Consider the following 14,296-nt stretch of genomic DNA (forward strand, 5'->3'; position numbering starts at 1 on the left):
TTTCATATAATCACTCTTGCTTTTTAGGTGAATGCTTGATTACTAATCGTAAAATGCATTTTACCAACTTAGGGATATAGTAGTAGACAACTTGAAATTGAAACCGGGTCCAGGAAAAAAAGAACAAAGAGCAAACATGTGAATCTAGAAACCGTACGTGATGGGCCAATGCACAGGACGACAGAAGAGATCCCCGTATCATCTCATGCATGGAGCTCCGGTTGCAGACTTGCAGTCTCAAGCGGGAGTCCCTAAATTCAGTTGCGGTTTGTTGGGTCTCGAGATGGATTTGTGGTAAAACCCTATCAATGCAGCCGTACCATCAAAGCCCCATCATGTTCATCTTCCCAACGCCCACGTGGGGTGTCCCGTGTCCACAAACTAGAACAAAAGCTTCTTGCCTTCAAGCGCCGGAACCGACGAGTTAGGGTGCGTTTGGTGCGGATTACGGTGCTGTTCGGCTGAGCTGATTATTCCAGAGGAACTGTGGCAAACAGTTTTTCAAAGAGAAATGATTCTGTGCTAATCTGTGAAGTGATTCTTCATCCTAATTTTAATAGGTTATGCTAGAGAATTAAAGAAAATCACTTTTAGTCACAGAATCACTTCTACTAAAAATCAGCTCCCATAAAGAATCAGATTCAGTTGAAGCTCTACCAAACACACCTTTGGAACGGCTTCAGATTATCGCTACAGTGATCGCTACTGTGCTGCACCATAGCACGAAGCCAAAACACAAACCGAGGGAAAAAATGAACGGGAAAGAGGGGAAACAGGTGAAGTCCGAAAAAGTGGCTCCCCCAACTTCAATTTCAATTGCGCTACATTATACTATAGTACCGAAGTTAGAAGCCCGTAAGAACTGCCAAAGGACCCTCATAGTACCGAAGTCAGAAGTTCCCTAAGGACTACCAAAGCAAAGGGCCCTTATGTTTTCTCTTCTCCCTCTCCACTCGCTACGCTATTTGCCAACTTTCTAGTTTCTTCTGGCGCCATTTGCATTTTGCAAGATGGGAACCCCGGAGCGGGCCTACCTCACCGACCGTTTTGCCAGTGATGCTGTTTACCAGTTACCACCAACAAATGTACTGAAACCAAGCCTTGTGGTCTATTTAACGCGGTTGGCAGCTCGGCGTCTCCTCCTTTTACAGTTGCATTCTTCTTCCTCACCTCACCTCACCACCATTGCCGGCCATCCAAGAAGAGAGATAGAGATAGAGAGAGGCAACGACGCACACTGCCCCAGTCCATAGAAGAATGAGGCTTCATGGAGCTCTTGCTCTGCTTCTGCTCCTGTGCATCCATGTAGGCCATCAAGGAGCAGATGCCAGGGGGGACGGGTTCGTGAGGGTCCAGGGCACCCGCTTCGTGCTCAACGGCAGCCCGTTCTTCGCCAACGGGTTCAACGCCTACTGGCTCATGTCCTTAGGCGCCGACCCCGCCCAGAGGGGCAAGGTCACCTCGGCGCTGAGCCAGGCCGCGGGCGCCGGCCTCACCGTGGCCAGGACGTGGGCGTTTAGCGACGGCGGCAGCAATGCCCTGCAGTACTCCCCCGGCCGCTACAACGAGAACACCTTCCAGGTCCTTGCCCACACTGGATTGTCACTCCCCTCTGCGCCGACAGGCTATGTTTCTTGAGATGTGCTTACTTTCTTTGCTCTGTGCCTCTGTGAGCTGATGCATTTCCAATTTTTTTTCTCTGGTGTGCATTCAGGGGTTGGATTTCGTTCTATCTGAGGCTAGGAAGCATGGGATTAAGATGATACTGAGCCTTGTGAACAGCTACGATAGCTTTGGAGGGAGGAAGCAGTATGTGCAGTGGGCAAGAGAGCAGGGGCAAAGCATTGGGTCTGACGATGAGTTCTTCACTAACCCTGTTGTCAAGGGCTTCTACAAGAACCATATCAAGGTAAGGAAAAAACAGAATCCAGTGAATCACAGTAATTTTACCGTTCTGTTAGTTGAGGTTCATTTCTAGTGTCACAACTTACTAGGAGAGTCTTCCCTTGTTTGTGGAAAAGATGGTTCCTTGGCTGTTATTTGACAAAAAAAAATTTGAGGAATTTCACCCTGCTTGTTTGGTTTTTGCTCCTTTTAAGCCTCACATACCTTCCTTTTTTTTTTTGAAATTTCACCCTGCTTTTTTGACAAAGTATGCTCTCTATTGATAGTGCAGATAAAGCTAGCAGATTCAGCTCCAGATATCTTTGCCTTCATATCGAAATCTTTTCATTGAATCGAAATCTTTTCCTTCATATTTGTTGTGGAAGAGAGATTCTTTCTTTTTTTGGCCAAGGAACTAAAAATTTATAAATGTTTGGCATTAAGACAAGAGATAGAGCATTTTCTTCGTTGTTTTGATGTGAATAACACAGTATTTTCTATGTTCGAGGTCACCGCTCACAATAAAGGTTAGAGAGGGAGGCAGGGAGCCATGCGCCTCCAGCATCTTTCTTTTTTAGGTCCAAACCTACAGCATCGTTCTGACGCGATAACGTTAGAAAGATCCATTCTTTACGCACACTCCAATGCGCATACATATATACAGTGAGGCTCCCTGCCTCAGTGGTAAAATTATTTTGGTCTGAATGCTGAGAGTTACAGTGAACTTATTTTGGTTCAATATATACTGTGACGCTGTCGGTGGAGAATAGTGAACACTGTGCAGAGTGGACTGTTTGCACTTTAAAGAGAAACTAGCCCTTGTTTACTTGGGAAGTTGGGAGGTGCCAAATTGGCATTTTGCCACAAATGCGACACTGTAGCGTTTCGTTTGTATTTGTGAATTATTGTCCAAATATTGACTAATTAGGCTCAAAAGATTCGTCTCGCAAAGTACAACAAAACTGTAACTGTGCAATTAGTTTTTGATTTCGTCTACATTTAGTACTCCATGCATGTACCGCAAGTTTGATGTGATGGGGAATCTTCTTTTTGCATAGTGTCAAAGTTGGGAGTTTTGTGGGAAGTAAACAAGGGCCTACTGAGTTTCGCAGCTACCAGTACTGTAGTAAATTCATGGGAAAATGGCAGGAGAAAAGGAGGAAAAAAGGCCTCAGACAATCAGTCAAACAATGCATTGTTCTAGAACTAGGACCATACTACGCTTTAGCGCCGCAACTGCCATAATCAATCACTTGTCTGAATCTTTACTGCTATAGTTCCAGCACGCTACTGACAAAGCTTTGCTCGTCTTTTTGTGCACGGCTGATCGAAGACCGTGCTGACGCGGGTGAACACGATCACCGGCGTGGTGTACAAGGACGACCCGACGATCATGGCGTGGGAGCTGATGAACGAGCCCCGGTGCCCGTCAGACCTCTCCGGCCGGACCCTCCAGTCGTGGATCGCGGAGATGGCGGCGCACGTCAAGTCCATCGACGGCGCCCACCTCCTGGAGACCGGCCTGGAGGGCTTCTACGGCGCGTCGTCGCCGTCCCGGGGTGCCGTGAACCCGTCGGGGTACCAGGTGGGCGCCGACTTCCTCGCCAACAACCGGGTGCCCGGGGTCGACTTCGCCACCGTGCACGCGTACCCGGACCAGTGGCTGCCCGGCCTGGACGCCCCCTCGCAGCTCCGGTTCCTGGGCGCCTGGCTTGACGCCCACATCGCCGACGCGGGGCGCGTGCTGCGGAAGCCGCTGCTGGTGGCGGAGTTCGGCAAGTCCCGGAGGGACCCCGGGTACGGCGGCGGCGACGCCCAGCGGGACGCGGTGTTCGGGGCGGTGTACGCCAAGGTCTACGAGTCGGCGCGGGCCGGGGGGGCGGCGGCCGGGGCGCTGTTCTGGCAGCTCCTGGCGGAGGGGATGGACTCGTACGGGGACGGGTACGAGGTCGTGCTGGGCCGGGCGCCGTCGTCCACCGCCGGCGTCATCGCGACGCAGAGCCGGAGGCTGCAGGGGCTCGCCAGGGCGTTCGCGCGCGCGCGCAAGGCCCAGCACCAGCAGGGGAAGGCGTCGGGCAAAGGTGCCAAGGGCGGGAACTGAAGGTGATGCTAATAAGGCCGAGATCAGGGTGCTTTGCAGCAAGAACGCGTGTTTTTTTCGTGCGTTTGGGTTCCGTTGTGTGTGACAACAGTGTGCGTGCGCGTCGATGTCTCGTCGAGATGATTTGAAGATTCATCCGGGAGCGGAGTTATACGTGTCTCAGTGTCTGGCATCCTCCTCCGTGTATTAGAGGGCATGCTTTTAAGTGTTCTTCTGGATCACGAGAGGAGCGAAGTTGGTGCAAGGCTGTGGAAGAAGCGGCCTATGCTTAAGGTTGTCACTTTCTATGATTTATGTGAAGGGATCTGTTGTCTAAATAGTTCCTTGTGTTCTCATCCACTTGTTGATCACTCAATTTCCTCATTGCCTGCATTCATCTTGGTCGATTGTCATCTGGTTCCTTTTTGATCATCCGAAAAAACTAGCACGTCCATTAAGAGCTTCAGACTGAGAGCTGGACTACTTGTCGGCATTTGCTTACTGCTTGCATCTTGATTCCTAGTTCTGCAGCAAGACGTACGGCTGGGACAACTTGGAACTGAAGATCATGCATTGCAAGTATGCAAGAATGCGCATGTCCACGCAGGCTGAAGGGGGGAATCAACACTGGAGACCAGCACAAAACATCACAGCAGCAACTAATCAGCTTGAAACCCTGCCTTGATAAATATATTAGCAAGTTGAAACAGACAGGTTTATCATCTCAGATCACACATGCTTGCAGGACATCACCCCGAGCTGAAATGCAAGTGTTGTAAGGGTTCGTCCGATCACCTTGGAGGGTCGCATCATGCCGCCTCAGCGAAGCCAACCTTCAGGTTGCCGTAGTCAAAGACGGTGTGGTAGGCTCCCATGAATATATCACCCAAGATCCTGCGTTACCGAGTTCTTATTATCAGATCGAGGAATATAAGCTTCCTTTTTATTGTAGTAGTAGTTTAGAAGAAATACAAAGCGGGTAGCACGACAAAGATTGGAACTTGGAAGCTAATCCCACAAAGGAAAAACTTGGGCACACCTTAGTTTTGAAGTCTGAAGAAAAAAATAACTTTACTATTGTTACATGGTGAATAATTTCAAAACAAGCATGTTCAATGATGACTCAGTTATTTGTTTGGGGTGAGAAAAATTTGCAAGAACCTTAAAGGTGCATAATTTACCAGAGAGGACCACGAGGAGGAGGAATGTCCATAGCTGTGAAACCACTGATGCACTGAGCAGCAGTTCCTTCACCAACCTTCAGGATATACTGAATAACACAAACGATAAAATCAGTTTTCTGAAAATAAAAGGAAAGTAGCAGGAGATATCAACTAAACTGTACATGAATAGCATGATAAAATAGACTAATAGAGGGTTAAACCTTATATATATCTTCACCATTTGGATTCCAAAGAGCATTAAAGGCTTACATTTATAATACTAGTATAATTTAGCATGCTTATACGAGACCACCTGATGAGAACCGATGCATAAAAACTTGCAGGACCTCCCGTTCATGGAAAGAGTACCATTATCATTCTTATTTACTTACCAGTAGAATAGGAACAAGAATATTTTATTTAATGATTCGATACCCCAGAAGTTAGAGGAAAGAAGATATAAATATTAAATTAAAAAGTGGATGCTTGCTAAGCTTGATGACTAAACTGGATGGAGTTTCCATAGATAAAAACAAACAAGATAATTGCCGGAGAGAAGATGCAGTACTTGTTCTGGTTTGAGTACGAACTTTCTACCCCCGATGGTAAAGGCAATGTCAGGCATGGATGCAACTCTGCTGCAGTCCACAGATGATTCTCCCATAGGACTAGGAAGCTTTTCACACAGCTGCAAAGTTGAACCAGTTTTACAAATTTTGCAACATTTGTAAAACTTGTATTTAAGTACGATTCTTGCATTGGCATTACAAGCTATGAAGCTTACCTGATTAATGTACTGCAACACTAGATCCTGAGTTTGATTCTGTGCAAGCTGGCTCCGTATCCATACAACAGCAGTTTCACAGGCATTGCACATAGCTTCATTGAAGAGACCATTTGATTCCCCAGCTTCATCATCCACCACGCTCCGAATACCAGCACTGCTAACATTGCATGGGCATAAGTAACAGTCTCAACTATCAAGACGTCTTACAAATAATATGAAAGCTTAGAAATATATGGAAAACTAACTTCATGCAATTCACCCATTTTTATAAGCTAGCTTATTTAGTTAGCACTACTAATAACAGCACTCGCATTCAAGTAATCACTACTTGCAGAATTGTGAAATGTTATGATATACATTTATATTAAATCTACAACTCATACCTAACTCCATGAGCTCCATCAAATGTACATAGACCAACTGAAGAGCATATCTTTGACGGTTGTGTCTGCATCATGATCCCAGATAAAATTCAGCATTCTTTCTCATGTTATACGACAGCAGCAACAGCAACAAAGCCTTTTAGTCCCAACTCCTAAGCAAGTTGGGGTAGGCTAAAACACAACAAATTTCTCACATGTCTAATATATGAGTAATAAAACTAGAATGCAACAAATTTGAGGGTCCATGCTTTAGGAATGCGCAAACCTCTGCTAGTAGCTGATCTATGATCTGTTGCCCATACTGAGAAACAACTGCCTTACATTCTTGGCTGACTACACCAGCAGCACCAATCTTTTCATTTATCAGAGTAATTATGGCCTGCATATCCATATAGATTCATTAGGACACATAAATATTAGATTGAAAATGCAATACACTTGCCAGGGTAGAAATACCAGTCTTAATAAGATATAACACATCGACTCACCAATATGACAATGTATCTATTGGATGCACGTTAAGTTTTTCCTTTATCTGTTACAGTTGCAAACTCTATTTGCTGAAAAAGTAAAACTTAAGCATAAAGCGTAGAGGCTGAATTGTTTGGAAATTACTTTGTCACTTTGGATACTAGATATGTTTATAGCAGAAATGCAATTCTTATAATTTCCATAGGAGCATAAGTCAATCATAACAACCACCAGGATTAGATCCAATACACCCACACTCCTTGCTTTTGGACAAAGTAAAAAACAAAATTCATAACATACTGTGGGTCCAGTAAGCAACGATGTTCCAGAATCTGCTATTGCTGCACAGCCCGAAGCACAGAAACCTAATAGCACAGAGGCATTACAAAAATGAGTAGAACATTTTGCGTTTAGATCAGGCATATTGGCAGAGAACAATGATAAACCATTACCTGTGGACTTTCCTCCAATCAGGACATCGCCCATACCAAACTGCAGGATGCAAGTGCTATGTTAATTCATGGAATAAAATTTTGTCAGCCGACTCAGCACAACAACATTTCCAGCTACCAGTGGATACATTTGAAACTGTAATTATGACTCAACTACTGAAAAGGGATGTTAACCTGCCAGTATCCCTTCCTAGTGACAGGGACATATGTATGATTTCCTTTATAGTGATTAGGATCAATTCCTCCAAACACAATTTCACCTCCCTGCCCTTCACCAGCGTGCCGGTTGAACCAGAATGAAAAAACAGGATCATCAACAAGACCCTGTTTAACCATGTTGTACCTATAAATTTTTTTGTGGTAAATATGATTATCTGCTTCATATGAGGGAAGTGCAAAATATATCGGACATAACTGTTACCGTTTTGAAGTCAATACATTAGCAAAACAACAAAACTAGACCGTAAATGAAAATCAGGCGTGACCATGTTTGGATCTAATTACCATATAGCACACACAAAAGGAATATTCATTCAACTGTTAACATTACTGGACAGGAATTGCCAGCCAGACTTGCTCACCAGACAGGTACAGCAGCTCCAACTGAGATTTCCTTAAATCCAAGCCCAAGAATGCCATCGAATTTTGCAACCATGAAAGTAATACCTGGCTCCCTTGTAGCTTCAATGAAATCCTAACACAAAAAAACCCAATGAAACCCCAAATATTCTAGAAAGAATGTACATGAACAGATAAGATATAAAAAGCGTACAACACGTGGTGATAGGAATAAACCTGATTTCTCACAACTACGTCACCAATTTTCACACTGTCCAGGCTAAAGTAGCCAGAAATTGCACCAGTACCATAGCGTATAGAAGCAGGTTTTCCTGCAAAAAGGGAGCAGGATGAATTACAACCAATTTAAATAAAAATATTACTGCAGTTTTAAGAATAAAGCCATGCATTGTTGAATAAACTTAAGCTGAATGTTTAATCTTCTGAATGGAAGTTGTGGGTTCTTATGTCCCCAACAGTGGACAGAAGATTCAAGTTGTTTACTAGCGAAGCTCATGCCTACCACAAAACATTTTCCATGTTAAGTCTCATAACCACAGGGCAGATATCGCTGTCTGAATAATACCGTTATCTGAAAAAATGATTGGCTAATGATTCTTGAACGAGTAGTTAGGACTGCAAGCAGCAACATGTCAGCATTGCCCCAAGTCCCCCAATCCGGGTGTCAGAGATGGGTGATGAGAACGCTCACCAGAATAAAGAATTCTACCAAAGGCGGTTATCATAGTCATAGTTTAGCAACCCAATAAATTAGCATATATAATTTCTGATATTTCATTTTTTCCAGCTTTCAGTATACTGTAAAGGCATCAACTAAGTCTTATCAACATTATGATTTGATTACTTCCCAAAAAAATAAATCTACGATGACATATTGTGGAATTATAATTTTTATAATCATGAATATCTAACTAAAAAATGGTCAAAGGGGGGATATGCAGCTAAAATTCTGAAATGATGCCTATCTACTTACTACAGCCACGAAAACTACATTAGTTATCGATGAAAGAATAGTGATCAATCAAATATATAGAGAAATACACACTGATCTCCAGGACACAATACACTATAAAACACCATCAAGCTTGTAAGAAGGGCCTAGTAGGAACTAGGGGGGACGAAGTCACAAACCATTCTTCTTATAACTGTTCGATTGGCCGGCCTTGTACCTCGCGTGGAAGTAGCAAGCCATCTGCAACCAGAACCAAAATTATCACTCCAGCTTAGAGCCACAAACAGCAAACTAGAAAAGACAGTTGCAATCACAGAATCCAATACGGTTCGCACCGATAGGTAGCACTTGGAGGAGGGCACCCAGAGGTTGGAGCTGCCGGTGTCGAAGATGACGGTGAACTTCTGCTGCGGCGTGCCGATGCCGATCTCACCGTAGTACTGCGCGTTGAGGTAGTTCTTCAGCGCCACGATGTCGCCCTCCTCCTCGGCCTCAGCCTTCTTCGACGCGGCGGCGGCATCGTCGTTGCTGAGGAAGCCGCGGCGCCGCTCGTCATGGAGGCGGCCGTTTTCGTCGGCCGGCCGCTTCTTCAGCGGGACGCGGACCAGGCCCTCTGCCGGCGGGGCGAGGAGGGCTTGCAGCAGCACGGTGGCGAGGAGGAGCAGCGCGACGCGGCCGGTTCCCATGGCTGCTGCACTGCGTGCTGGGAATCGAATCCAGATTAGGAGGGGAAGCGTTAATGCGAGTTGATCAAGGGGAAATCGAGACCGCTTTTGGAAGGGTTTAGGGGAAATCGGTACAGCTGCTCGAACTGATCACCAATTTGGGGGAGTTTGGGTACCAAATTATTCAACAAAAACTGAAAAACACACCAAAATTACTCGAACCAACTGGAAAATGGCGGAATTGTGGCTCCGTTCGATTCAACCCGTCAACGCTGGAAAACCCAACCAGCAAGACTGACCTAGATCGACAGCAGGAGTGAGCAAATTTGTTCGACTCCCCCAGCGATTCCGTAAATCGCGACCCGAATTCCGAAGCGAAGAAACCAGCAATCACCTGATGGTTCGAGCGGGAGGGGAGCAGGAGCGCAACCGCCCGCGGCCCACGCCCGTGCTGCACTGGGTGGTGCACTGGCGAGTGGGGGAACTGGGGGATCGCGAAGGTGAGTGGAGCCCGTACGTCTACGTGGGTCGATTTATAGTGACGTGGCTGGTGGGTGGCGGAAGAACCGGGCTACCAGGGGGGCAGTCATCTATCGGTGGATTGAGATGAAGTGCCAGTTTCTACGTGCTGGTGTTCACTTTGTGCCCAGGGGGAGAAAGTTTTGTTCAGATAGGTTGATTGATCCTAGCACGCAATTGCGTGGAAAGTGAACCCAAACAACTTCTGCTCTCATCTTCCGGACTGCACCGAAAACGCTTGCGCGTAAGAGTAGTGTGTGTCATAAGGTTCATAAACCCCAGAGCATGAGTGCATGGCACGTGAGGACTTCGTCATGGCTGTTGCTGAAAGAATGCAAAGTTCCACCAACAAGTTTATTTGTCTTCTCTCGAGGACAACCGTGGGCGATGCCAAAAGAAAATAGTGAGGACATTTGTGTGCTATAGTCGCCTGCTGACAATTCACTTCATACTGTAATTTCGAAAATAGTTGTGCCGTGTGCGCGGCATGAAAATCGTAATATTTGTGCGCATCAAAGTATAGAAAGTCATGAGCGAGAGCCCATCATCAGAGGAGAAAATTCGATGCCCGTCTTCGTAAGAAAACGAAGAATTGGAAAAAGCCCAGTTTCCTACGATAAGCTTGAGGCCCATCTTCCAAGCAAAAAAAGTTGAGGCCCATCTCAAGTCCGCACCACCAGCCCCGGCCCCGGTCCATCCAATCGTCAGCTCGTCCGTCAAGTTAGAGGATCTCGTTCCGGCCTCTGCGCGGGCGCCACGCACACCGACTCCGCTTTCTTCTCCGGATCCGGTGAAGCCGCAGGAGCCACCCTCCCCCGATGATCCGAGCAGCAACGGTGCACGCGCGACTCCTCCTATCGCGCTCCTACGTAAGCCAGGTGCGCATCAGAAAACTCCACCCTGTCTCCGTGAGAGCATATCATCGAACACCTCCCGTGCTCTACTGATGCGCCTCTTTCTGTTGGTCCGTGCAGGCGAAGGCGGCTTCCCGCTGGCCTCTCGTCTCCAGGAAGCCTTCGCTCCTTGGATGTGGGCGGTATGGCCTCGTTCTATCTACAACTTTCCGAGTATCTTCTTTGTAATAACATGTCTAATGCGTACCCTACAGCCTACAAGTGGCTATCTCTATTAGCCTTGGTGTCGATGCAATAAGGAAGATGTGTTAATTGGCTCATGTCCCCGCATCACACAGTATTTGTTTCGGTAGTCAGATTGTTTACTTGAAAGAACCTGCAGACGAAAGGATTAAGAATTGATGTTTCATGTGGAATTGCTGAATTGCATCATACGACACTGAAAAAAATTCAGAAAAAAAATGCAATGGGTGTTAGGCACAGCCCTGCAAATTTATTCAATCAACATGAAGACAAGCTGCTTTAACCGGTCTTCAAGCTTTTTCCCCTGTGAGATCCCTGTTATATAATACATGGCTATAAGCGACAAGAATGTAAAATTCGACTTAGCTAACCAAATTTCTGAAGCTTTGCTTATTGTTTGTGAACTCATGGTTATTCACCAGATCACCTCGAAGTCTATGGGCTCTTATGTTTCAAGCTCCCTGATAAATGGCATTGTTCTTATGTCCTATGTGTGCTTTTATATTTTGTTCACTGAGTGGAGGCATCGCTATGTTGCAGTCCTTTCTATCAGATGGACACAAGAGGGCAAGATGAAAATAAAGTGTCGACTTCAAGAGGTTGCCATACTTCCCCTGAGAGTCAAGGTCATCTTCAGATACACTGGTCTCTTCAAAGTTGCCTCTAACCGATTGAAATTCATCTTGTGTAAATACGATGCATGCATTAGTGCATCCATTAATACTATACATATATTGTCCCTGTGCAAGCATCTATCTATCACTGATGATATCGTGAGATGTGGTAAAGTCACACCAGTTAACGTTTTGATATGATATCTATCTTTTTGTGACTTTTTAAGGTTTAAAGTAATCATTCTCACATGAATTATTTTGAGATGAAAAAGAGGCGAGACAATAATAAGTACATTGTAATCATGCAAATATGATTATACTGCCTGAGTTATATTTAGGGTACCTTCTTGTGGCCTTGGTGAACTAGCAGTGATGCATTAATTACGGTCTCCAGTAGATTTTATGCTCCTATAGTCCTTCATTAGAAAAAGGATTATGTTAGGAACTTAGGAGTTAGGAACACATTCTTCTAACCTCAACTAGAACTTTTTAAATTCTTACTGGTATACCTGACACATGTAAATAATTCTGTGCATTTCTATTATTTCAGAACTGGCAAAGAAAAGTTGTGTTCCATGCAACTCTAAGGATTTACATCCCATGTCGGAAGATTCTGCTAAAAAATTGCTTGAACAGGTCTTCATCTTGTTTATTTTTGTAGTGAAAATCTTTGATAAAATCAAATCATTCCTATTCCTACTCCATTGGCTGATACCTGAAAACAGGTGAATGGTTGGGAACTGACAACTGAAGGTGGTATTCTGAAACTGCATAGAGCCTGGAAGGTGAAGAACTTTGCTAAAGGACTTGAGTTCTTTCAGCTTGTTGCTGCTATTGCTGAGGAAGAAGGTCCTTTCTTTTTCTTTGTTATACCTTCTTTCTTTTATTTCTTTAGCTAACAGTCACTCTTTCTTATATATGCTTTCTGATAAAATTTAAAATGATGCCAAGCAACTGCAACTGTTCTATCTGTGGAATGTACTTGGTACACCAACTGCATCTCCTATGATTGTTATCTGAAGAACATAATGGACAAGAGAGCTAGGAATCCTGCTCCAGCCAAACCTGGGGAATTATTCTAGTATTCCTGTGATGAATATGGAAACTGAAACATTTAAGGGAATAACTACCCCTCATATATGCAAGGTGTCAGAACCAACCCACTTTCTGGTCTTGTCTTGTTACCTAATGCATAGTGTTTACTCTAGTTAGATACTTACATGTGACTATTATATAGCATGCTGTGAGAGTTTTGTTATATCTTTGTGAAAACACTCCTTCAACTTGATCATTAGTTTTACTCCACAGAATCCAACAAATTATTGGTGCGATTTTTTCTTGTTTAAACCGATATGCTTTCTCCAGGTCACCATCCAGATCTTCATCTTGTTGGTTGGAATAATGTGAAAATTGATGTTTGGACTCACTCTGTCAGTAAGTGACTCATGTGCTTTTTTTCTCTCTAGTGTATTGTTATTTATGTCGCTGAAGCAACTTGTTTATATTACCTTCTTCATCAAACTATTTGTTCCAAAAAGTAAAGCATCACCTTGGTCATAGTGAGTCCGATGGTCAGGCAATGCCTTTGTAAGTTATTTAGTTTTACTGCTTCAGGGATTCGTATTTGATAGTTAATTTGCAATTGTCCAATCCAAATAACAATATCCATATGGGCCTTTTCTTTTTGTGCTTCGTTATATTTTATAGGGTTTTCAACATCTTGAGGCAATCAAACATTAGATTCTTATAAGAAACTTGGTCAAGAAATCTTGAATTAAAAGTATGAGCTCAGAACAGCACTTTGTGTGTTGAATTTATTACAAACTTGTCTAGGGAAAGGCATGCTAAAGCTTAAAAAATGATAAGATCACTTGTTTATTTTCTTTCAAAAAAATAACATCACTTGTTTAAGTTAATCCTCACTGTTAAAGTTCGTGGCAATGGAGATATGTTGTAGGATTCTAGGATCGATATGTTACTTTTCATTAGTCTATCTACTGCTAATGGGTCAAGTATCTCGTTAGAGCTTAAAGTTGGGCATCGATGGTATGCCAAATGCACTCTCAGTTGTAAGCTAGAAGTCCCAGCCAACTTTATTTTGGCTTTCTAGTAAAACAGGGCCTTTGGTCTAATGTTGATATTTTGTTTTTGTAGGAGGTTTAACAGATAATGATTTCATCCTTGCTGCGAAGATCAATCATCTCAATTTAGAAGGCATTTTAAGCAAGAGAGCCAATGTCCAGAAGTAGCTGAGATGTGTCGACCAAAGCAGTCCTGTTTCGTGCTCCACTCAAACTTTATAGATGTAACTCATATTTTCTTGGGAAGACTTGGCTGAAAAGTTACATGTTCAGTAGCTCATCGTACTTTGCTAATTTCTCTGAGATAGACTGCTTTTGAATCCGTAGTTCAGCTGTTACGGTCGGACTGTCTGCTATGCTCCCGCGTCTGGGCAAACGTCCAGCTAATCCCCACTTAAATTCTACAGTATTCGGTGAGCATATCAATTTATATTACAATAATATGGAAAAGGCAGGGAAGGGATATTTCCAAATTTCTGATGGTTTCTTTTGTCATGATAGTCCTGGAATTTAGATGAAAGTCCAATCCATAAAAGTCAATTTTCATGAAATAGACCGACTACCGGTTG

At 44.1% G+C, this 14,296-nt stretch overlaps 3 protein-coding genes across 3 annotated transcripts; 2 read left to right on the forward strand and 1 right to left on the reverse strand.

The window, feature by feature from the left end:
* Positions 1 to 1,000: 1,000 nt before the first annotated feature.
* LOC117857225 (mannan endo-1,4-beta-mannosidase 1) lies at positions 1,001 to 4,302 on the forward strand. Its single transcript, XM_034739749.2, has 3 exons — positions 1,001 to 1,581; positions 1,715 to 1,909; positions 3,218 to 4,302. The coding sequence occupies exons 1-3, from the start codon at positions 1,258 to 1,260 to the stop codon at positions 3,983 to 3,985; spliced, it is 1,287 nt and encodes a 428-aa protein (XP_034595640.1). The 5' UTR covers positions 1,001 to 1,257; the 3' UTR covers positions 3,986 to 4,302.
* Positions 4,303 to 4,325: 23 nt separating this feature from the next.
* LOC117857223 (aspartic proteinase oryzasin-1) lies at positions 4,326 to 9,975 on the reverse strand. The gene is made up of 15 exons (XM_034739748.2): positions 9,811 to 9,975; positions 9,087 to 9,454; positions 8,931 to 8,991; positions 8,016 to 8,110; positions 7,802 to 7,914; positions 7,395 to 7,563; positions 7,221 to 7,260; positions 7,069 to 7,133; positions 6,563 to 6,676; positions 6,298 to 6,362; positions 5,912 to 6,068; positions 5,696 to 5,815; positions 5,146 to 5,234; positions 4,760 to 4,858; positions 4,326 to 4,591 (listed from the first exon to the last, which is right to left on the reverse strand). Exons 2-14 carry the CDS (start codon positions 9,435 to 9,437, stop codon positions 4,774 to 4,776), a joined length of 1,524 nt encoding a protein of 507 aa, XP_034595639.1. The 5' UTR covers positions 9,438 to 9,454; positions 9,811 to 9,975; the 3' UTR covers positions 4,326 to 4,591; positions 4,760 to 4,773.
* A 649-nt stretch (positions 9,976 to 10,624) lies between these two features.
* Positions 10,625 to 14,083, forward strand: LOC117857226 (pterin-4-alpha-carbinolamine dehydratase 2, mitochondrial). The gene is made up of 7 exons (XM_034739750.2): positions 10,625 to 10,813; positions 10,910 to 10,971; positions 11,573 to 11,658; positions 12,197 to 12,282; positions 12,372 to 12,495; positions 13,012 to 13,080; positions 13,801 to 14,083. Exons 1-7 carry the CDS (start codon positions 10,754 to 10,756, stop codon positions 13,893 to 13,895), a joined length of 582 nt encoding a protein of 193 aa, XP_034595641.1. The 5' UTR covers positions 10,625 to 10,753; the 3' UTR covers positions 13,896 to 14,083.
* The last annotated feature ends 213 nt before the right edge of the window (positions 14,084 to 14,296 follow it).

This window comes from Setaria viridis, chromosome 5, assembly GCF_005286985.2.
Source record: "Setaria viridis chromosome 5, Setaria_viridis_v4.0, whole genome shotgun sequence".
Taxonomy (NCBI): Eukaryota; Viridiplantae; Streptophyta; class Magnoliopsida; order Poales; family Poaceae; genus Setaria; species Setaria viridis.